This window comes from Bacillus rossius, chromosome 1 (assembly GCF_032445375.1).
Source record: "Bacillus rossius redtenbacheri isolate Brsri chromosome 1, Brsri_v3, whole genome shotgun sequence".
Classification (NCBI taxonomy): Eukaryota; Metazoa; Arthropoda; class Insecta; order Phasmatodea; family Bacillidae; genus Bacillus; species Bacillus rossius.
Genome location: NC_086330.1, coordinates 123318701 through 123344832, shown reverse-complemented (window position 1 = coordinate 123344832; position 26132 = coordinate 123318701). Strand labels below are relative to the sequence as shown.

The 26132-nt window shown below is 36.7% G+C and overlaps 1 protein-coding gene across 1 annotated transcript in view; it reads right to left on the bottom strand.

Annotated features, from left to right (window-relative positions):
* The window catches only part of LOC134544562 (sodium/potassium-transporting ATPase subunit beta-2-like), a 65890-nt gene extending 40279 nt beyond the window's left edge, over positions 1-25611 (bottom strand). The window contains exon 1 of the mRNA XM_063388488.1: positions 25173-25611. Coding sequence (XP_063244558.1) covers positions 25173-25320 — 148 coding nt within the window. The 5' untranslated portion in view covers positions 25321-25611. The remainder of the gene's footprint in view (positions 1-25172) is intronic.
* Between the last annotated feature and the right edge of the window lie 521 nt (positions 25612-26132).

Here is a 26132-nt window from a genome sequence, read left to right as displayed (position 1 = left end):
TCGTGCATGGGGCAACTATGACATATGAGCGTTAACCATAACATTATATGGCGGAGAAATTAAGATAAAGCCGTAATGCAAGTCCTTTGAGTGTTTTCAAGAATTTGTAGTAGATATCTCATGCATTCTATAAACCCGCATTTGGGCAGCATTTTAATTTTACAAAAATACAATTTAAAAACGAAATACGGAAACAGAACTACTCATCCGCCCTCAGCGTATTATAAAATGCTTTTCGTACACACTCGGGTATCCTGAGCAGTTCTCAAACTTTGAAGCTCTGCACACCGTGCGTGTTAATAGGTAAGCGGGGCCCTTAGTCAACGGGGAGGGAAACCTGTCCCTTAAGACTAGGTTCCCAATTCCAGAACATAAGCGAGTGTACAGCAGGCCATGCGCACGACTTGAGCGAAATCGATTCACAATTGAAATCTTACTGTTGATTTCAGCCAATGAAATTTCGCGATGTATCCGGCATCTGTTAGCAGTGTTAGTAACTATATTAACTACCAAATGATTATCCAGTGACATCTGACCAGCAATTTGTTATCACAGTTTTTCAACATATAAATAAGGGTTAAATAAAATTTATAGTTAATCAGTCTAACCAAGAAACGTTTTTCAGTTACAATTTTTGCTACTGACTTATAAGTAAAATCATTAATTAAATTTTAAAGCAGGAATTACGTTTCAGCATTGTAATATCTCCAGAATTTCTTGTCACAATATGATTGATAAATATAAACAGTAACCTACTCTCTCTGGTTTTTGCGCCATGCGTCCGTTACACAAATAAAATATATTAATTTATTTTATATGCGCAGGACCTGTCTCCCATGCACACGAACGTCATGTGTGCTGTTGTGAATCAGCAGGTTGGGAAACATGGCGTTCAAATCTGCTACTGTTATTTTTTCAGTTGTGCGCCCGGTCTTCCCTCGGCGGCCCCTCGTGCGAGCACCCTAGGAGACCAGCGACGAGACAACCGGCGATGCAACCTCGCTGTTGGCAGACCTCCCGCCACAAGAGGCGGGGCTATTTCTGCCCGAGTGTCTCCACAGCACAAGCCACGGCCGCCGACACGAACCGCGCGCGGATAACAACTACGTAACTTCGAGCGTCTCGAGTCAAATGATGTTACCCATCATCTCGAGTATACAAATTATTACTCATAAGAGAATATTACAACTCCATTATGACATACTACATAACAAAATACAATGTTCTTCTTTAGTTAAACGTACTGGTATTTCCCAGTACAGTCGTCGCAAAACCGCATCACTCTGAAAGGTCAATGCGGTTTGAACGCGGAACGTACAAACTGCCTCGGTTGGGCGAACTCTCGCACTAAACCTACGGACAGTTTTCTGCAAGGTGTAAAGTTAACAAAATTCAATGTCAATAGCTGTTTCTGACTAGTTTTGTTTATAAAAAAAAAAAAAAAACTAAGGCCTATTCTACATCTGCTGTGGTTTTATTTTTAAATTGTAATGTTTCACTTAACTGAAAATTGTGTGTCAAGTTGGGTGTTTTCTTAATTCAATTTTAATATTTAGCATTAGTCTAGTAAAAAAATTCTACATTCATCATTATCCAAAATCAAAAGATTTTAAGGCATTGTAAAAAAAAATTTTCTCTCAAGTACTAACTATAGATCTTACGTAGGTACTTAAAATGTGGCTCGGACCCAATAAAAGGGTTTACACACACACACCTACTCCAGCCGATTTCTCTCAGTTTTCCCTGTCCCAACTGACATTTTCCTCCCTTTTCATTCATCTTGCAAGGTAAGATCCAAACATTACAATGCACATTACATCCTAATCTAAACACATTTGAACAAACATGCATAACATGTTTTCTTGTAAAGTAGGCGAGTTTTCACGGTTTATCATTTCCATCAACACAACGCAGTCTGAGAATAAAACTAATAATATTTGGTTTAAGTTTGTAACGATACATGAAATGTGACCAGATGAATGTCACTGACTATTTGAATGTGCTTAAAATCAATACGAAGCTAATTGCATATTTTACGTTTGATTACTGTTGATTAAAATCATACGGGTTATACGACTAATTTATACATCTTTTTCATTGCTGTAGTACAAAAAAAAACACATAAAATAGTTTGGCAACGATATTATTGTCAAATTACCTGTTTTTTTTTTCTTTCAATATTTAGAATGCAAACTTAAAATCCCCCCAGTTTTCCCTGTTTGCCAAAATTTTGTTGTCTGCGGGATCCCTCCGCAAGTAACTAACTCCACGTCATAAGTTTTCGGCAAGCAGAGAACACACTGGAATTGGGACGACATCTGTGCCGCCGTAAAACTGACAACCACCTAGGCAATTGGGTCACTCAGTCCCGTCGCTTCGGCTTCGGTTGTGACCTTGGCGAGACGTGTCGCATTGCCGTAAGCCATTCATCGCTGATTGGCTGGACCGAGTCGCGGCCGCGCGTAATGATACCCACGCGCCAAGGACGTACCGCGGCGTGGTTAAGTCCACGCAGGACGCTAAAAGAAGTACGATGACGACGCTGGACGCTGCAACCGACTCCCTCGAGCTGCCAGGAGACAGCGCCGTCCCTAAGCACCTGATCATTAGCTTCTGGAAGGAGGGGGGGGGGGGGGGGGCGCTGTAGTACCTGCTGTCGTGCATCTGCTTGAGGGATCGCACGTTCCGTTGGTCAAAATTCACTGTCGTGCGAATTGTTTCTCCAATTTCATTAAGAAGTTAATACTTCAATTAATTAATTAAACCTATTTTAAATATATTTTATTTACAGATATATACATTTTTTATAATAATTATCTTATAAGTAACGCTTTCACATGAATGCATCAAAGAAAGATACGTTCGTACGCTAAGTGGAGGTCCGTAACTGCATCCGTGCGAACTGTGCGCAAAGGCAGGAGAGTCCCTTATTTAAATCGAGAGCGTCAATGCTACGTCAATATACTTCCCGCCAACTGTGTGAATCAGCCGCACGTAGTCGGAAACGCGAACACTCGGCGGGAACGACAAAACCGCTAGCAGCTAGCATTCATTCGATCTACGAACGACACAAGTAGTTAGACGATCAACACTCATAATCATGGTATCAGTACTGAAATTCGAATTTTAGCAGACCAGTACAATACAAAACTAAAAGTTGTAGTAATAATAAACAAATTACTAACGAAGGTCCTTGTACAAGTCGAATCGGAACTATCATACCACGTCCTCACATGAAGTGCCACCGGACGTTGACTAACTCGAAACCACAAGAAACTTCCGTGGATTTATCACGGTAAACTTTATCAATACAGTGTTTCCTGCAGTGACCCGCGCTTACTACAAACTCTCACGAAGGTAAGAGAAGTTTAAATTAAGTCACTAGTACTGGACACAAGGAAGTATTATTTTGGGTGATTCAAAGTAAGGTGTTACACCAACTGGAATCACAAAACACAACGTCAGTGATGCATAATGAGAATGATAATGTAACTGTCTGAACCTTTGTTGTTGTAAATTTTTTAACACAAAAATTCTTATTTAATTTTTTTTCCAATTTACTAACATAAATAAATTTCTGTATCCGTCACTGGGCCGTAATAATCATTTCTAATGATTCACATAAATTTTAAAATGTTCTAAAAAATTTACTCTCTTCTGGTTATTCAAAGGGAGTTTCCTCAGTTAAGTACGAATGTTCAGATAAAATATTGTATCACCTACCTGGACACACACTGGGCGTACGAAAATTCATAAAAATACACTCTACGTAAACAACTTCTCAAAATATTCGAGTGGTGTCTGTTTAGGAAAAGCATTTCAGGATATGTTGTCGGAATGGTAGTTCTGTTTCCAGATACAGTTTAAAAAAAGTTTCTTTTTTTTTCTTTTTGGAAAGTGAAAATGGCTGGAAAAAAGTAGCGTTTTCACCTTCAGAATAATTTATAGGTGTTCAACTATCAGTACAGATTACGGAACGGGCAGTGCACCTCTTTCTTCATTACTACACCGTTAAACGATATAGTCATCACAGAAGTACTGTACGCCAGTTCAGAGCCAGTTCAGTTAAAAGGAGATGTAGTACACTTGATAACACAGCGAGAGCCACACAGGGCGCTATGCTCGCTGTGTTCGCTATGTTGGCGACGTCGCCAGGTGTTTGGTTCTCGGCTATTTTTCTAAAATTTCGCTAACTTCGTACTTGTGCAGGTAAACAAAAACATCTGTTTTTGCGAGAAATTGTGCTGTACTCAGGGTTGGAAAAAAAAAACCAAACAACCTGTTTTTTTGTTTAAACCAGGTTTTTTTGGGTTCAAACCAGCTTATTTTTTATTACATTAGTTTATTTTGGTTCTCAGCATGTTCAAATGAAAGCCTTTCAACATCCCACTTTCTGCCACTCATGTTGAACCAGAAAAGTTATAACATCAAAGAACTGAAGTCCAGCAAATCTGCATATCTGACTGGGACCTAACCACGGAAAGGGTATTTCCCAACAGGAGGTGGATTCTCCATAGAATGGGTGTTTCCCAAAGAATGGGGATTTACAGTACAGTTAGGGATTTACCACAAAATAGTTTTTTTTAATAATAAATTTATTTCCTCTTTTTTTTACACTTTTGACTAAAATTTACTAATAAATTTATTTTATAGTAGTATTTAGCTGGGTATAATATACAACTTAATCAGATAATTTAAATGATAAGATATTAATTAGTATATAACTAATTGTTCCCGTAAATCACAAGAAACATTAATGAGCAACCTATTGTTGTTATTAGAGTGAAATTAGACTTTTCGTTAAAATTTATTAAGATATTCTATTTAAAAATACATTTCAATTTTTTTTGAAAATGTATTTTTTTTAACCACTTGATCTAAACCATGGTGGTTTAATAATGCCAACCCTGTCTGTACTTCTGCGTTTGCTTTTTATGAAGTTGAATTTTTCTCGTGTAATTACTATGCTTTAAAAAGTAAAGTCGACGGAAAAGTTAATTGAAAGATTACGAAAATATCCATGTTTATGGAATAAATCGATGGAAGAATATAGAAGGCAGGATAAGCAGGTCAATGCCTGGGATTTGATACCAACTGAGTTGAATTCATCCTGATATAATCCATTAATTTGGATTTGTCTTCACACGCAACTGCACTGCTTCATCAAATGAAATAATTCATCGAATTCTTTTGTTTTTGTATTAAATTCATGAACCCATTTATTTTTACGTTTATATACTATGAGAGCCAGCAGAATGACATAATCGTCGGAAACATCACTCGAATCCCACGACATGCGTCTCTCCAAAATCACGGACTAGAATATCCTGTCTGGCCACCTGCCGCAGCGAACATAGCGAACATCGCGAACATAGCGTAACTTTCTGTGTAGCCTCGGCTTATCCCACCTCACTGATACAATTTTCCGTGCAGTGCAATTTGACAAAAAGTTAAAGGTAGGTTTACGATTGAAAAAACTTACTTAACCTGTACGCCGACGAGCAAACGGTTAAGTGTGAATTACTGGTCGTTAATTCCAAGCAATAAAAACGGGCGAGGATACAGTCATGTTATTTAAGCTGAATTTTTGTATTCGTGGGTATCATATGCATTTTAGTGTGCATGTCGTTTTGGAATCGTTACTGACCGACGTAACATTTTTATTCATGACACATGGCTCCGACTGAACCTAAAAACTGCAACATTTCAGCTCGTATCCTGAAATTCGTACACAAATCAGAATCGAAGATATCTAACTTTAATATATAAATACTAGTTCACGTAATGCTACTATCGTCTATTCCAGGGCATCATAAAATGGCTTTACAGTTAAATATATATATATTCATGGATTGTAAATAGCTTCACTTCAAAAATTATTTTTCAGAATAATTTGTAGTAGTTATAAAAATTATTTTGATTAACTTTAAATTTTCCAGTATCACCACAAAGAAAGTACCCCAATTCTTAAGGCTCAGTCTCACTCGCTGAGTAGATTTTTTATTCTTGTCATTACTATTATTTAAGGAATCTTTTTAAAAATTTTGTTCAATTAGCTCTATTGCTTTCGCCTATCTTACCAGATATTTATTATACGTTATTTTCGAGCTGTAAAATTTCATGCAAGTGATAATTACCGTGACGTTTTACCGTTATTAATTGACATTTAGTACATACCAGTTGAGAAGATTTGAGACGAAACAAAATATACAAGAGCGCTATCGAGATACATTTATAGGAAAATCCTTCACATGATAGCAAATGTTTACAGATTTCTAAGACATAGTAACTAGCTCAGTTCTTACATAATTATAGTCGGCTAAGCCATCTTTTTAATCAATTTCGTTTTATGGATAATAATCTCGATACATGTAAATAACCCGGTAACGTATGCTCAAAAGGAAGATCATAGGGCACTCCGCATGAGAATCTCAAATCAGATTCGATACAAAGGTGGAATATCCATTAGGCTTTGCAGTAACTTATTTAAATGACCACCAACTACACAAGTACTACTACAGCCATGTGACATGTAGGTTTAATAATAGGCTAATAATAATAATAATCAAAATTATGTGGAAGGCTGCATTATCGAATTTTAAATGGATATTCCGCACGTAAACACAATACACAAGCACGGTCATATTTAGCATGATCAGTTCGCGGCTTACATACTGTAGTATGCGTGGGAGACAGATATAAATGTAATGCCATTTAATTATTTATTTCTTCTTAGTTTGTGAACGTGCAATATTTTATCCTTATTTTATCACAGCAGATGTATGCATATTATAATTTTGATGCTGATTAGTTTTTGGTAGGAATTTGTAATGTTTAAGTGTTCTATGTTGAACGAATAACTAGGACTTAAGTTTTATTTTCCAGCATATTACCAATTTTATCGTTAACTCTATCTTTATTCTGTTCAATTGTTTATTCTGAATAGATAATGCAATGGTAGTTTATTTAAGAATGTGGCTAGGTGTACGAGATGGCGGTTCGAGTTAACTTCGCCTTTCTACATGGATGTTTTAAATAAATAAGTAATTAAACACTACATCTCAAATAGTATTCAAGTGTATCTCTTATTGATAGGGCTGAAATTACTTTGGTGAATCCTACGTGCCAAAAGTTACCTGGACATCTTAAACGTATTGCTCTGAACGAGACGTAAAAGCGAGTGAGTAGGCGAAGAGGTTACGACATTGGACTCGCATCGACGAAGACCCGGGTTCGAATCCCGGCTAAACCATTATCGTTTATGTTTTTCAAGGTTTCCAGAAATCACTCTCAGGCGAATGCTGGAATAGCGTTGCAACAGGCCAAGGGCGATTTCTTCTCCGAATTCCCTGCATAGTGTTAGTTGAAAGCATACGTTTCTAATTGCATGTCGACGATGCGTGTAACCTAAAAAAAATTATAATAATCTATGTAATGGAAATGAGAACTAAGGGTTCCATCTGAGGGCGTTTCACAAAGGTACGTCTTGAGTATTATACTACCCCCCCCCCCCCCCCCCACCCCGAAATCCTAAACAAAAATCTGCCATTCGCACGAACAAAAGAAAATTAATTGAAATAAAACAGCGGGCAAAGTGGTACCATACCCCTCCACCCGAAATGAAATTCTGCGTACGCTCTTGGTCTTCTAAGTAACAAGAAGTAAGGTTGTAAGAAGTAAGCACTTGTAATCACAAGTTGTGTTGCAAACAGAAATAATTTCACACTCTTTACCACAGGTCAATATCCGACAAAATGGAAGTATTCTTGAATTAAAACAATTCCAAATTTAAATCTCCAGTCAGGTAAAGATTTTCGTCAATAAGCATCCTGCCTGTTTTTTCCAAAGCCATTGAACACCTGGTGCACCAGCAAACATTTACATACTTATCGAAAGAATAATTTTTAGATACTTTCCAAATAAGGTTTTAGACCTGGTCACAGTACTACTGCCCTAATAAATGTTATGGATAGCATCCGCCATTCTATATATAGGCGGGATTTTAACGCTGCTTGAACTTAGTATAGCTTTAGATTCGGTAGACCACGCCCTTTTACTATGAAAACGTTCAATTCGCTACACTTCTCTCATAGTGTTTGTATTTGGTTCGAATACTATCTGAGCGGTCGTTATAAACAAGTCGTTCTTGATGACCAAGTTTCCACGTGGCTCCCAATAACAGCGGGTGTCCCTCAGGGTTCGATTCTTGGTCCACTTTTATTTGCTATATTTATTAATGAATTACCCAAATGCCTTGCCAATATCACATGTATGCTGACGATGTACAGATATATCTTCATACCAAAGCCACTGATATTAACCAGTCATGTTAATTATGATCTCACTTCCCTTCTGAGATGGACAAGTGTCATAACCTCATGTTGAATACTGATACAAATACAGATCATAATAATTGGTTGCTTTTATGATATCTAAAAAGCAATTTCTTACAAACTTAATAACTTATCGCTTGGATGAGTTGATATTCAGTTTTCAAACGTGGTAAGAAACATGTGAGTTCTGAAAAAATCAACATTAACTTGGAAGTAGCAGGTAATGCTAAGAAAGTCCAATTCTCCATGCATTGCTTACGATGGTTAAAAAAATTTCCCTGCCCCAGTGTTTAAACCATCATTGTTCAGACCTTAATTATGCCTCACTTTGATTACTGCTATGTTTTGTTTCCTGATATGACAGATAAACTGGAAAAACAGTTTTATAAGCTCCAAAACTGCCATGTAAGATTTATTTTTAACTTTAAATCACTAGATCATCTAACTCAGTGCTATCAGTAGTTTAAATGGTTGAAACTCACTCAAGGACGGAATTCCGCGGCTTACCTACTGTAAGAATGTGTGTGTAAATGTGTGAGTGAACGGTATTAATGTTATACTATATATTATATTGGCTACTAATGATTCTTAACCTTTAATCATATTTCAGCAGGTGTGTATGCCAATTTCGAGTTTTCTGTTTATCTTTTGTATATTTGGTTTACATTCAAGTTTCTTTATATCCATGCTTAATTATTTTATTTTTAATATTAAAATTTAATGTGGAGAAACGTTAATTTTAATGTGATTAAGTGTAATAAAATGCATATCGCCTTAACTTCCCCACCAATAAAGTCGACAAATAAATAAACTGTCTTTAGTTGTCACTAACAAGTAAAATTTTAAATTGTGTGTGACAAGTATAATAGTTGGCATACTTATAGCTAACAAGATTTGACTACATAAACACACTAGTGGCTACGTATCTATTTTAACTCCACAGAAGGGGAAATCTAGGACCACAACATATTTCTAAGAGAGTTCATATTAAGCTTGTACTAGTAATCTTAATCTATTGAAAATAAGCAGTAGACAGCAAGTGTCAGCTACAAAGTTCGGAAGTATGAGCCCCTGGATTCTCACAAAATGCAAAGCACATCGCAAAGTAAATTTCGCGCTCAAAGCCTCGGGCTCCTCTCGACCTATATGTGAGGAACAGTGCCCAAGGTGAGTTTCCGACGCGCGCCGGTGTAGACCGGTTACGCCGAGGTCAGGCGCCGCACCTTTATCGGACTCTGCCCCGAAGGGCGGAGAGATTGCACTGGGTTCATTATTCTGCTATCTGCTCTGTACTCGGGACTACTTACATTAGAAGCGTCCTACTTACACTCACCTTGACGACCCTACTTCAATGTTTTTTGTGACATTTCGTAAATTACTTAATAGATAATTAATTAGAAATCAAAGCTCTTCGCGGAATGCGAAATGATTTAGACACATTTTATAAAGTATGGAACGCAGGCTTTTCCGAACATTGTCCAAGTATGCTTGGCTAGTTTCCCAACCTGAAAATGGCAATTGCAATGTCGTCCGAAATGCCGGGAAAAATTCACCTTCGACGCGGCTAGAATTCATAAGCCAAGTAACATGACATTTTATGATGCTGTCATAAAAACTAAAATCCATTATTCCAAACGCGAGAGAAAAAAAATGAGGAGGGGGGTCATTAGTTTTGATTAGGATTACATGTGTGACGAAATAAAATCCAGCAACATATAGCGAATTTAAAAATGCGTTATAATGGGGTATTTTTTTAAACACCATACATACTATGAAGTTCAACTTGGAACTCATTTGATCCACTAAAGTCAAGTGAGAAAAAAACAAACACAAAAAAGGTTACATTTTACATCATATTTTAAAAGCAAACTCTATCACTTACTTACACCACCGGAAGCCACTCTTAAATGAATCAGAATGCCCATTTTTAAAACGAGAGTGAATCATATCTCGTGTTTAACGTTATAGACACAAAAATACATGAACGCCAACTCATTCAGGGGAAGCGGACAATTATTCGACGGGGGAGGAGGCAATACATTCTACCCTACTAAAGAAATAACATTTATACTAGTATAAATTACAATAATAAAAAAATTGATCTAATAGCAACCCTTTGGTGCCTGACGGTGATTTCTGTTAATGTTACCTTCTGTAAAATTTATCCTGGGGGAGTTAAAGTGTTTGCTAGTCACGCCGACAATAGATTGATTCCGGGCACTTACATTTTCTTTTTGGTTACGTACTCGACTGGAAGAACTGATTCGACAGTACCTTGTGACTTAAGCAACTGCTTAGGCAGGCCACACACCAAATGTGTCAAGTCAAAGACAAGACATGGAAGCAATCGTCTTTAATCATGATTCAGACACGTGTCTGCACAGCAGTGAAACACGGTGTTTGCGCTACGTGTAGATCCATCAGTTGACGAGATGACTTCGAGTGAAAACCGATATTTTAATGTATATCTGGCGCAATTTAACTAAAAAAAGGTTTCACAAATTCAACTTACGTGCGCAACTTCTGACATTGGTCCTAGCTTGCGATCAGTTGGAAGATACGATCAAATTTCATAGTTTCTATCGAATGAATCCAAAGTCACATCGAGAACTTCAAAGGGTTTCACCTCAACTAAGGAAACAAGACACCAATCAAAGAAATACAATTACCGCTGATGAGATGTTAAAGTAGATATCACTTTATGTATATTGTGCATTAAGTGAGTATATGTTAGCAGTAGGTTTTTTTTATCAGACAATGTATAATAATCTACAAAACTATTAACTAGTAAGTGTGTCATATATCTACATTAGGGTGACTAAATCATAAAGTTGAAAAAACGGGACACATCCAAGGAGGGTTTGGGGGCGATACCCTCCCGCTAAAGGGGGGTCCGAGGGGCCTCCATCGAGACGTAATCATTTAAACATGCTCTTTTTTGCTAATTTGAGACCTATAAATATTTTTGAATTTACCTATGAATATATAATTTAATTTAAATTGTGAGGCGTATAATAAATAAAAACAACAATTTTGCAGTGAATACTTATTTATTATAAGTATTATGACATACTTCAAAACCTGAAGCTGTGGTGGTGCTTGATCGTATGAAAGGCCTGAGTTAACTCAGCAGCTCTAACTTTCGTTTCTTCATTTGAATCGTGTTTTATAAAATAATTTTCAAGAGACTTACTGCTACTTGGGACACTCAGTCTGTTCGTATGTTTCACTGATGCGGTGTGTTGTTTTACATCTGAACGTCCACCATGAGCAATACTAAAAACAGTTTTGCAAACTGTGCACTCTGCTTCATTGTCATAGCTTCCCTTTTTAATGTACTTCCATTCTTTAGAGTACTCCTCCTTAAACTTGCACTGACGCTTGGGCATAATTAGTCATTAATAACAATATGAGATGCACCAAAAAGACACTTGTAACAAGACAAACACCCACACCCACACTGACTTGTCTGACTCCGGTTGGATAGCCGCCTGCAGAATGGGCGAGTTCAACTGTTGTCGAGGAGAGGGGAAGACGGCCCGAGGAGAGGCGCGACAAAAGTGTATCATCAACCCAACGTAAATACGGGACATTTATGCGTCCCGGGAGACTTTTTCGGGACCCCGTGTACGATCGTTAAAAAACGGGACAATCCCGTTTTTACGGGACGTTTGGTCACCCTAATCTACATAAACCTAAAAGTAATTTGTCTATTTCTAATAAACCTGTCTAATTTCTTATATTAAATGCTGTGAATACAGGTAATCAAACATTAATAAAATGTTTTTTATCTTCAAAATCACTATACTGGCCCAGTTTATTACTTCACATTTTTATAGTTCAATTGTCTCACAATAAAAACACAAATTCCATAATTAAATCATATAAATTGTTTCGGGTATCTTGCACCGGTAGTTGATTCAGGAATTTGAGTTTATAAGAAGGAAGTTGATAAGATGTGTGTGCAAAAATAAGGTATGTACATCAGCTTGAATTTATGCTGCAGCCAACAGACAAGATGAGGAAAATTATTTCCTATATGTATTTAGAACTTTGGAATGTACCAACCTGTATCGGTTCTTTTGATGGAAAGCATGATCGTATTCAGTGCCCCAGGATCGTCACTTTATGATTATAAGAGATAATTTTCTATGGTCATGTTAGCTTTTGTTGACGCGGGTGGTCATTCAATCTCTACTGACGATGTTTTCAGGCGATATAGTGATTGTGTGGTTTTTCGGACTTCAGCATGGGTCGAGATCTTAAAAATTACCAACTCCGAATTTTAATAGTCAAAAAATTGCCTGATGATAATTGCTGTGTGCCATTTTTTTTTTTTTTAATTTTTAGATAAAGCGTTTTCATTACAAAAACAAATAATGAGGCTATATCCTACGAGGAATCTAACAAACGAAAAAAGGATAATCAATTTCCAACGATATCACTTAGAGAACTGCAAGGCATTGCTTTGTAAAATTGCAAATGGTACAAAGCTCTGCCTTGCAATTTTACAAATTATATCGTTGGCAACTGAGTTTCCAAGGACTTTCCTTGTGAAAGTAGAAAAATGTTTTTACGGTGTAAGTAGAGCAAGAAAAAAAATTTAGTGTGCATTTGGTACGTCTACTTCATTCTTGTCAATGTCTGAAGCAGGAACAAGGAAAAGCAGCAAGCCACGTCTCTTCGGGCGTGTCCGGGTCATGACTCTGACGTCAGTGTCTTGACTTGAACAGTGTGCGGCAGTTTGTAAAATCCCTTCTGTTTGCACTGTGTTCCTTCGGTTGCCACATGTTTCAGACACGCTTGTCTTGACCGTGCTGTGTCTTTACGTATTTGGTGTGAGACCTTCCTTCCAAACCCGATGCCCATTAATTAGGCCTACATGATTATCGATCCTGCTTATTTTTCTTCAGAAATTTTTTTTCTGAATAATAGGAAAGCTTAGAGAATATAAATACTGACAGGTAAGGGGGGAAGAAATTCTTAATCCCGAAAAACAACTTAAGAGGCCCGTATAATCAGGGTGTGTGTGTGTTAGAGAGGCGGAATGATAACTGCGACACTCGCTGATGCTTCTAGCGCGGTGTCGCTTCTAAGTGCAAGGCTGTAAACTGGCGCGCAGTCTTCTCGTCATCCATGGGACAACTGTGAAATTTGGCATAGAAATGACGATAAAGGTGTAATGCAAGTCTCTCTATTTTTTTTTTCAAGAATCTGTACCGATTGTTTTATGCCTAAAAATTACTCTCAAAACACGCCTTTTAGCCATTTTAACTCTTAATCCGAAATATTTTCGGCCCTCAAGCGAATTCTTAAATGCTCATCATAAACCAACCCCACTCGGATATGAGTAGTTCTGAAATTGCGTTGTTTTTCCTGCAGCTCTGCACACTGTATGTGCGCCTGGGCAGATGGCGCCCTTAACAGTATGAATAAAATATAGTGAGGGCACAATATTTTTTTAAAAAGCACGAATTCATGCACAAGAATATCATAATGTCAAATTCACTTTATAAGTTACTTTTAACGATTCGTGTTTGACATATGACACGCCAACTACGCAGACAGCAGGGACGTTATCTTCTGGATCGAAAAAAAAAAAATGCTCACAATGTAAAAATAGTGTTCTAATTTTCGTCCAGTAGGAAGGGAGGTCTATTTTTCAACCTGGCTGTTAGTCAATGGCCCTTGTGACGGTTAAAAGCGCACACCGGTGAAGAACAGTCTACAACAAGCGGTAAATCCAGCAAGTCACGATTAACATCTTATCCCAAAGGAAATATACTCTATACTTGTCGCAAAAATGCCTCACTCCGTTCAACGCCACGATAAAATATTTTTTTATGAATATAAAACAGCCTATGCAAAAAATGCTAACTGTATTAAGCTTTTCGTTCAAAAGCATGAGGTTCGAGGAATAGGTCATTTATTTTAACATAGTGTCAATCCAATTGTTGATCAGTGAACAATTTTTCAGTAATTCACTAATCTTCAAAAAGACCCACGAAACGAGTACCTATGTTAAACATCGCCATTGAGACCTATTTACTCCGTCATAGGTTATATCCTCAAACAACTTACAATTACGTGGATTCGGTAAGTCTTCAGTGATTAAGATAAATTCATAACTTGCCTTTGTAACATTGGAATAATAAACCAACTTTTTTTTTAAATATATCTAACCGACTTAAAAAAAAATCCCTACACTAAAAAGCGAAAAATAAAAAATACATATTTAATTCAAAATACAACAATGCACGTAATACTTTTAATTTATTTTTGTCTTATTTCGTTTAGTACACAGTATTATAATTACTTATTCATCAATCTATCTACATTTATGAGTTATTTATACAATTACAATGTGACAATTCTTGTCTAAAACTAATACCTATAATTTTAATAAAATATTATTATTTGTATGTGCTACCTACTGATCAGTTAAGCACCTATAACAATTAAATTGTCGCTAACTTAGCTTCATAGGCTTGAATGTTGCGAAATAAATCTTCCCTGTTCATCGATGGCTCTGACATTTGTACAAAACACTCCGTAAAAGCTTCAGATTTTGACATAATAGAAAAAGGACGCTTCTTTCATGTTCAAGCAGCCAGCTGACGTATAATCCACCGTGTTATGGTCAGCTGACTTTGTTTTTCTTTCAAAATACTAGATAAAATATAATATAACAAATTTTCAAATGAGAGGAAATGACTGAAAAAACTTCTTTTTTCACCGTGCGTGGGAGGCTGCCACTGCCCGCCCAACCCACGGAGTCGCAGCTGACGGTCGCGAGTGTTCATAGTGTAAGTCCCTGATGCATTTTACGAAGTTTCGATTAGGAGGGACTTGGTCATGAAAATCTGTCACTAGCTCCTAGACTATAAAGTGGCGTCTTTGACGGGTGTTGCGGCACGGCAAATTTCTGGTAGAACGCTACACTCAGTTTTTTTTCTCTTCCAATAGAAAAATGCTCTACAGGACTTATCGTAAAATAAGTGGACAGCCTTTGGAACGGGAAAGACATACGTGGCGTTACATAAAATGTTTAGTAGTGGATGAATAATCTATGGTAACCTACGAAAATTTGTGAATAATCCATTTATTTCTGCAGAAGTTCAAAAACAATAATTTATTTTTTGGTGGTTTCCATGTACAGTACTGTTATTTGGCGATATTATGCAGTTACCGCCAATTTAAGATCATTGATGCTTCGAACAACCTTCCTGATTAAATGCAGAAATTAGTTTATGGCAACAGTTCTCTTTCTGCGAACTCACACTCAATATGCGTCAAAATAGCGTTTTGGAATTTGTCGATTTATTAAATAATTTGCTGTTTGGAGCTTACAATCTCACAATTGCAACTTTTGTGTGAAAGACAGCGAGCTGAACAGGTTTATGCAGATTGCGCTGCAGTTAAAATTTTTCCAACGATCAGATATAACTCTGAAATGACGGATAAACTTCATCAGTCATTTATACCTTGCACACTACCGATGAGTCGAAAGAGGCCGCAACCTGCTCAAAAAGACTACCATCTACTGTAATTCCTGCTGATGAAAAATAACTGTGGTGGTTTGTTGCACATGCTAAAAGTGGAAATAGGTTCGAGATTAATGTTAAAGCGTAACATATCAGTTACTGAAGGTCTCGTCAACGGTTCTATGGGAGTCATACGCAAGTTTAGGTGGCCTGCTCTTCATCGTGATCAATTAGAAGCAGGTGAACTGCCCGATGCAGTTTGTATCAAATTTGATGATGAGACTATTTATTGGCACTGAAGTAAAAAACAGGGATAGCATATTTAAATAGCACCTGTATCAGCAACATTTCAAGCAGAAAAGGCTATGGGGGTTTCGAAAGAAGAATGATGCCATTAATCCTAAGTTGGGCTGTAACAGTGCATAAGCTTCAGGGTACCACTTTAAATAAAGCAGTTATTTACTTAGGAAAAAGAAAAACTTTGTCAAAGGTCAAGTGTATGTTGCCATAAGTCGTGTGACAACATTAGACGGTAGGCCTATTGCACTTTGTGATTTAGAACCAAATAAATTACTTAACCGACCACATGATGAAAAAACATTACGAGAAATTGAAAGATTAAGACAATTAATAAGTAACTGTAATACTGTTTACTAAACGAAATAAGACAAAAATACATAAAAAGTATTACCTGCACTGTTGTCTTTTGGATTAAATCTGTATTTTGTTATTTTTGACTTTTTAGTGTAGTGACTCTGTGTTTTGTTTATTGTGTTACACGTCCACGTCTATCCGTGAACTTCTGAGTAGTTTCTGTCGACATATTGCAGTATTTTCTCCTAACTCCTAACAGTTCAGGAGTGCTGTGTCTGCCATCGTCATCTCAGCAGCATGAAGTGATGACTCTTAAGACTTAAACACCTGAATCATTAATAGATTTCATTTGATTTGAGAGAGTTCAACAAAAACACAGTGTACATTCATATAAAATTTCAGAATTTCCTTCGATTTACATGCGATCCCCGTATCAGATTATGACTTGGTGACAGAGGGGACCACCTCGAGAGTATACCCTTTCAAACAAAAAAAGAATTTTGAAAATCGATCCACAACTGACGGAGAAATCGGTGAACATACATAAAAAAAATACAGTCGAACATATAACCTCCTCCTATTTTGAAGTCGGTTAAAAACTACTTGACTTAATAATAGTAAATATTCTCAGACGTATAAAACCACTAAGAAATTAATTTCTTGGGTTAATTTCCTCATTGCGTATCCAGTTAATTTCAAAGTTTTATAATTCATATTTACAAAATCAAAGATATTTTGGTTATATTACAGTTTCGCATCACAAACACATTCAGTTAATTTCTTTATTTTAATATTTTATGTTAAAATACAATTGGATACGTTAAACGGAACAATCTCTAACGGGCACAATGTTCCTTATCACGTGTAACAGTTTATATCGAAGCTTTATAATGCATATCTTCAAAATTAAAACTATTTATATTTTTGTACAGTCTCAAATCACAAACACATTCAATCTACTTACTATGTTTAATTTTTATTACGTTAAAATACCATTGGATATTTTACACATAATTGCTCAGGAGAACAAAATTCCTCAGTTTTATACTTTTTTTTTTCAAAAATAATTATAACTACAGCTTTGCATCACAAACACATCCAATTCCTATTCTCTTTTTTTTTTTTTTTTTTTTTTTTAATATTTTAAGTTAAAACAGCTGCATACGCAATAAGAAAGCCTTGTTTGGTTATAGATTAAAGTCTCTTCAACAGCAGGTCATTACAGACGGTAACACCAACTACACATAAAAAAGGTTATTGAGAAGGAATATTTCATAGTCTATTGCGAGGAACAATCCCAGCGTTTGCCTGGCCTGATTCCGAACGCTTTCGCACGAGCAATTCGATCGCAGGCAACGAAGTGGCGGGCGAGATGCTATCAACTGCTGAATCATTGTCTTGACAGAGATTTCATGCGAGAGTTCACACGGGCAACTGTCTAGTCAACAGTCGGGCAACTCTTGAGCGATAGTTGCTCGCAGTTCGACAGTCGCTCCGAAATCGCCCTGCCACCGCCGTCAAACACTGTTCCGTTCACTTAAGTGAGAGCTTTAACACGGGCAAAGTGTCTCGTCAACTTTAATTTTTAACTGCAAAACATGTATGTAACGTTTGATGCCGAGACATTTATTTATTTGGTTCATGAGCGGCCAACCTTCTGGGAAATCTCTAATGTTGATTACGCCAATAAACTTGTGAGAAAAAAAAATGTGGAACGAAATTTGTGGACCAAGAACAATATCAATTTAGTATTAATTGGTTATTATATAGCTATCAGAAATTATGCTTGATATATTTAGCTCATGATATATTTTTTAAGAACTATTGTTCATTAAGTGTTGCAGATTTGTCTAGTCATTTTATTGTCATGTCATTCGTAAAATTTAATACCTGATTGTGACCAACTCGTTCCTCAAACATTAACACATATTAGTACCTTATACCTCAACACCACTTGAAAAATTTGGCACAGTTAATTTGAACGTTGCAAAATATATATTATTTTTAAATTGAGTAAAAAAAATTAAGGAAATATGAAAGAGAAGGCGCCTCCCTTCAGTCAGGCAACATTAATAGGATGCGTCCACAACTTCCTTTTTCTTGATTTTTTTTTTATGTGTAACTTATTAGCTATCGGTGTAAGGCATTTGGTAGGAACCGGTGATCACTGGGTAATATTGACTGGGATCTCCTCAGCAATCGGGCAACTATCGATGAAAATTTTCCGACGTGGCAATTATTGCAGTTGCCATGTCTCGGCAGCTTGTGAGCGATCGATCGCTGGCAACTCAGTTGCCCATGTGAAAGGGCTCGCTGCGGGAAACAATCGAAAACGGATATCAGGATGGCCGATTCGGGGTTCGAAGCCGGTTACTTGGAATACGAATCCATGTCTTACACTGCACCACCTCACTCTTTAGCACGGCGGGTTGCTTATTAATATTACTAAGCCATATCAAATAATCTGACCCCAAGTAAAGTTCCAACTCTCTTATTTTCAACAGTCTGTCATATTCGATTAGATTTAGACCTATATAAGTTTTGCTTTACAATTACCACTGAAATGTTCAATCATTTTTTCTGATAACAGGGTGTGCAGTGCAAAATTGTAGAAATTGTATAAACCAGCGTGTCCATTATCTGTAGAAAATCCAAACAGGGAGAAGTCAGATTTTTCTGAACATTTTAGTGACCAAAGCAAAACTTAATTCGGCAATATTTAAGTATAAATCAAAACATTCTGTTTAGATTATTTTTTCATGGATTCTTAAGTATGTGTAAAAGCGAAAAAAAAAAAAACACCTTGATGTGCTAAAAGATAAATTATTTTGAATGGAACGCGGAAGCCCAATGGCAGGAGACTGGACTCGCATTCCAAATGAACCATGTCTTCGAAATAGGTAGCTGTATGTCAGGTAAATAAAATGGAAATGTATGTTTTCACGTAACATGAGGGGACCTCCAATACAGTCAAGTTCAATGGAAGGGACGATCGTCCCTCTCCCCCCTTATTCCCTACAATAATTACCCTAGAACTAAAAAAAACTGTAGAGATAACAAGAAAATAATAAACACCATAGTTTTGATCATCAATTTTAAATACATGCTAAATTTGTTAAGAGAGACTCGTAAGCTATTTTTCACCAATTTCGGAACACCCCCCCCCCCCCCTTTTTTTTTCACCAAACACATACACACAAAAACCGTACCTAGGTACGCTTCCACTCAAAGATAAACAAGTGAGCTACATGTCTTGCATTTGCAGGGGTAGACATATTAACGTCATTTATACGATGCCTTCTTCTGACAACATGCTTTGCAGTTAGGCGGGGCCCGCCTACGCAGGCACACACACACACACACACACATATGTTGTGTGTGCAAAGCTTCACAAAAACCACGTGATTTGAAAACTGTTCAAGATATCCGAGGAGCATCTGTTTACGAAAAGTATTTAAGGGTAAGCTGAGGGCGTTTGAGTAGTACTGTTTCAGTATTTCGTTTTTAAAATGTATTTTTAGAAGAGAGAAAATGGCTAAAGCGCGGGTTTTTAGAATATTTTTTTAAGCATGAAACGCCCGGGACAGATTCTTGAAAGCACTCAAGGGACTTGCATTACACCTTTATCTTCATCTCTCCCCCATATGATGTTATGATTACCTCAAATCTCATAGTTGCCTCATGCACGACCAGAAGATGTGCGCGCCAGTTCACAGTCTGGCGCTTTAGAGAGCAAGCGAGTATCTCATTCATCCCGCCTCATCAACACAAGCACATCCCTGACTAGGCGGGCCCTTTAAACATGACATAAAAGGAATATTAAACCTATTGTCAGTTTCGGAATCATATGAAATTTGTCAATGGTCAGAGATGCTTCACTGATGAACCTATGTTATCATTTCAAACCTCAAGTGAATCCAACCATATTTCAATTTATAGTACGCATGCAAGTATATATATATATATATATATATATATATATATATATATATATATCCAATCTCTACACTACATGTGCCCGAACGATTATAATGATATGATAATCAAAGATAAGTTTACCATATCTCACATAACTCAAGATAAATAGCAAAACGTTCTCGCCTATTACCACGAAGGAAAGATTAAATACGTCAGAATATGTCAATGCAATGATCTGATGGTAAACGCTGTCCTTTAGTGACAAGTGCATGTTGATATAGTAAAGTAGGTAATGGCCGTCAGTAGGTCACGCTACCGCTACTGTCAGTCTCACGAGTCTGTACTTATTTTTTTTATATATATTACTGGCTGCCACATGCAAGTCGGCTCTGAAGTTTCTAGCAGTCAGTAATTGCGTTCATCACTAGCCACCTACACACTGACGTAGTCAGGATTTATGTAAGAGAAGAGCCGTAGAGAGCTATAAGAATATAATTTCCATATGCCTGTTTCTGGGGACTAGGGATCTGTGGAGTATGTAGGGTACCTATAAGGCAAGCAGGGAAGAGGGATGATATACCCCTTAACCCCCGGGAAATTTAAAAAAAAAAAAGTCTGCTAGAAAATTCATTTTTAAGGTTATCTGAGGAGAGCCAATAAGCTTTTTCAAAATTTGAAGTTCTTAGATAAAAATTGGTTGTCTGTAAAGTCGGTTTACGGACGATAGTTTAACATGACGTCATAAAACATTGATGAAATAATTGATCCAGAAGAAAAGGAAATATCATATTCGGCCTGAGACTGAGCCGTAATAGGCTTTTGCAACCAAACCATTTAGGCATTAAAAATATAATATTCTTTGAGGAAGAATTTTTTTTTTAATTTGAATCATTTTTATTGAATTATCACTATTTTGTATGGATACAAAGGAGTGAAATGAAATGTACCATTTAATTAATAAATTTACTTTTATTTGCATTCATTAATTCAAATATATTTATTACTATTGAAATGTTGCGTGCGCCATATTTACTTTTACAAGCACAAAAAAAAAAAAAAAGGAATTTTGCAACGCTGACCGCACTGCCACGAGGCCGTACACATGAAAATTAGTAGTTTCAAATGATATATACGTATTTATAAACTTTTTTCCGGGGTAGGAGAATAATATTATTTCGTTTTTATAACACGATTTGATAAAAAAAAAATACGCATCCCAAATACACCAAACTTATTTATTATGTGTTACAATATTTTTTAAAACATTGTGCAAAAGATCCCGGGTGTAATTTTAATTATTATGTGTAACTGTAAAACACCATTGTTGGTTCAAAACGTATTTGAATATTCAACATTACTTTTAAATATCCGTACTTACCTACCGATTGTGCTGAAAATCTGTGGACGATCGTTAAATTACATAATATTAATAATTCAAACGACGAAAATATGATTGAAAAGTCAAATCGATGGTTGTTCCAATCGAGTGGAAGAGAGATGCCACGCATGCGTACAATGAGCAAACAGGACACATCCGTAGTGGGACACTTTTTCGTGCGTGCAGCCAGCGTTCATCGATTTATTAGACGTTGTCACGTCAAAAAATTCCACTTACGTACGTAAGGTAGATTCTTACACTATCATTGCTTATGATAATGTCTTAATGTGTGTTTAAAGAGAATGATTCTCTCTGATTGGCATATAAAATGGCCCGCATAGTCAGGAGAGTATTTGTGTTAGTGACGCGCGATAAGTGTAACGCTCCCTGGTGCTTCTAGCCATGGGCGTCGCAACCGGGAGGGGGGGGGGGACACGTCCCCCCCCCCCAATAATAAAAGTCTTCAATTACGTCCCCTCCAATAATATATTTAGTTTCGTAGTTATATTAAAAATATGATAACCCATATGTTGCGCATGGTGCATTTAGTCCAATCGTGGTAATGTGAGCACTTTTTAATTCGATCTTCGTGTAAAATCAAAATCAGGTCCGATACCGAATACAGATATGTTAACTGTGTTTTTACAAATTTGTTCTCTGAAAATATTTTTTAGAAAAAATAAATTATATATTGCAACCAACTATAATTAGAATATTTTGGAAAGAAAAATGCCTAAAAACCACCTTTTTGCACCTTCAAACCCCAAATTTTCCCGGGGAAGGACCCCCGGACCCCACGCTTTTTTTTTCAGGGGATGGATATTCTTCAACAAATAAATCAATTGAAGTCCCCCCCAAAAAATATATCCTTGCGACGCCCATGCTCCTAGCGCGGTATCGCCTCTACGCGCAAGGCTCTGAACTGACGCGCAGTCTTCTGGTCGTGCACAGGGCAACTGTGATATTATATGAACGGTAACAATAACATATGGGGGAGAAATGAAGATAACTCAAGTCCTTGAGTACTTTTCAGAAGCTGTACCGGATGTTTCATGTCTCAAAATTATTCTGAAAACACCGCGCAGTTGAGTCATTTTCACTCTTCTAAAAATACGGTTTATAAACTACATATGGAGGCAGATCTACACATCCACCCTCAGCGTATCCTTAAATGCTTTTCGTAAAGAGACAAAACTCGGCTACCTTCAACATTTTCAAATCATGTGGTTTTCCCTGAAGTTCTGCATCCTGTATGTGCACCCAGGTAAGCGGGGCCCTTAATGTATGTTCAACTGGTTAATGAGGTACTTTACCATTGAATAAATAATTCTGGCTCTACTCTACTCTTTCTGACTACACTCTTGCCTGACTCGCCTCACGGACCATTTTGAGTACACAATTTGGGACAAAGTTACACGTTTTTATGAGTTTGGAATATGGAATTTTGAGACATACAAGTGGACAATATTACATTTTGAACTAAAAAGGACTAAGTTCATAAGTAATTACATAAGATAATTAATTTTTATGCATCTCAAACTTATGGGCAACTACACTGTCAGAGAACATTAAAGGTATGTGTGAGTGAGTGAGTATGTATGTATGTATGTATATATATATTTCTTATTGCAAGGTGACGGGAATTTATAACAAGTAGCAAACATGGCGGACGTTCCCTGGGGTGAATATCCTAGGGATACTCCTGTTCTTCCATATCATTAATCTAGTAAATTTTTTATTTTGAAGGTTGTCTCTTTCTGTAACTCATCTCAAACCTCGTCTGTAATTTATTCCACTCCGACCATTCTTTCTAGCAGCGAGTTTTCTCTCCGTCTCTGTTCGGCTTTTCACTCTGAGAACGTTTCTGGATCCTATATCCAAGATGCGTTCGAAATGAAGTGTGTGCAATGATTTCTTTTGGAACTATTATATCTTTTTTGTATGTACAAGTTTGCACAAAGATTTTGGAAAAGTCGGCGAGTGCAAGTACTGGTTATTTGGGACAACACATTTTCAAACATCAGAGCGGGAAAATATCCTTGAGATAGTGTACACACGCAAACTGCAATGTAGCAAATCTACGAGTTTATTTGCTATTTGGAACTTCCAAAACCATGCGTCATGATACACGCAGTTAGTATATTGTTAGGGTCATAAACCTCGCTAACACTTTGTATGTCCGACGTAAAAAGTGTAATGCAGTTTACCTGCCCTAAAATAATTACTTTATATTTAATAATTTTAAATTAAGAGCTAGTCTGTAAAAGCAACACAATGTGCCAATATTTTCATGTTTTTGAAGTTCCACAGGCAAATCTTAAGTTAACGATATAAATGTATGATACATAACGATACTTGTCTTCTGAGCACCAAGCTTTAATTGGCTTGCGATTTGCCCTAACTGCCAAAATCAGATGTCAACATTGACACGTGTGTTTGTTTACAAATAAAACAATTTGTTGATAAATTATTGAATATAAAATCGTAATAAAACGCAGAACACGTTAAAATTCAGTAGTAAATAAATAACAAAAACTAACTGCATCCAAACCTGATCAAACAAAGCGATAAGCGATTTTATAACCTCAACAACGAACCAATACTGTGTCCGCCATGACACTAGATTGACAGTTTTAATGATGGGCGCAAAAATAATTATATTGTGCCAAACTGAAAAAAAAATCGCGTCTTCGTTCTATGGTTACTAGTGCAGAAGTGACATGAAACTTAAAATTGTATGTATGTATGCTATATACTATTTCAAGGGGGAAAAAAACTTTAAGTAGGTAGTTTTCTTCTCAGTCACTTTTTCGCCTAAGTTTGAATGTTAAGTGATTCTTCGTCTAGAAACAAAATATGTAAATAAAAGCAAAACAAAAAAATTCCTATTATTTTTATGCATAATTTAGGTATATGAAACTTTACATTTTTTTGTTAGTTAACGAATTATGCAAAATAACTCGCACCAGTGTTAAACATTTAGTGGCTGATTCTTGCGTAAAATAATAGTAATAATAAACAGGAAAATAAGTATCGTAGAAATGAAACGTTGACACACAGCATTAATACCGCATAAATAGAACTTATACATGTATAAACAAAATAAAGCGCGTGTACTAACTATTTCAATGGCTTTTGTTCAACTGGAAAACACACAACCAAGTGTCAGCCTCAAGTTTGCCTTGAAATACTGTACTTAAAGTTAGATTACATTTAATTTCGTCATTTGAGATTATCGCTGTTGAATTAAAAATATTAGTTGCGTCTACATTATGATCAGTGACAGCAAGAAACTTTCTATTAGTTTTTATGCGAATGCGAGCACAGATATGGAAACAACGTATCATCTAAATTAAGCAAGCACAAACAATAAGACAAACAGTGTGCTTATACATGACTGCACAATAAGTAAACACACTAGTTTCTACTACGACCGTAAATCAAAACACAAGCGTGTCAACTTACCCCAACTTTTACCAGTTCTTCCCAAAAATTGTTTGCTTTCAGGATTCCATATCGCCCGTCTTATTTTCGCCCATTTTCCAATCGGTTCGGGTTTCTCAGGAGGAAAGGCATATGAAGTTTTATTCGTCGAGTTCTCCGTGTTTTCCATTTTAAATACACAAAACAACCGTACACGCCCACTAAAGTCCGCCTAGTCCTGCCTTGCCAACACGCACTCACTCACTGGGAAGAAAGTTAACAGTTGAAACGCGACGAAGCCAGCAACGGAAACAAAACAACGCAGCCAACCTGCCGCTAACCGCTCCAACAAGAAAGCAGGCGCAATCTAATGTGAGTCCATACAACTCAACGCGGACATCTAACAAAAAAAAAACTTGGGGAAGAGGGAGGTAAGATCCGGTTAACACCAGTTCAACCCCGTTCGCGGGGTTGATTCATCGATGAGCAGAGAAGTATTACGCATGTTTGTGAGAATGTCGCGGATAATGATTGGCTGAACGCTGTGACGTAAGTACGCGTCAACCAATAGGAAACATTTATTGACGTAAGATTTGAGAGTGGAGGTACGTGCCACTAGCGCGCGGTAATAAAGTGGAGCGCGCGCTTTACTTACTTTAATCAAGTAATTGACGGAGCTAGACGAATAAATGACGCAAATAAAACATACTTAATACAAGGCTAAACACATATATAGTTCATTTGAAAAATAGCACTTTTTTCTGCTATTGTGTTGTTTGATAGATTAAATACAATTTGTTGTGTACAAGTGTACACAATTATATCGACACGTAATTTTATACAAAGATAAAATGAAAAAAAAAAAAAAAATACAACATATTAACAAGCGAATGAACAAATACTTCTATTTACTGAAACCGCCACGGTCAGCAATTTTCAACATGAAAAAAAATAAAGAGGAAAAAATATGAACAATTTACAAATACATGACCATGTGTATTT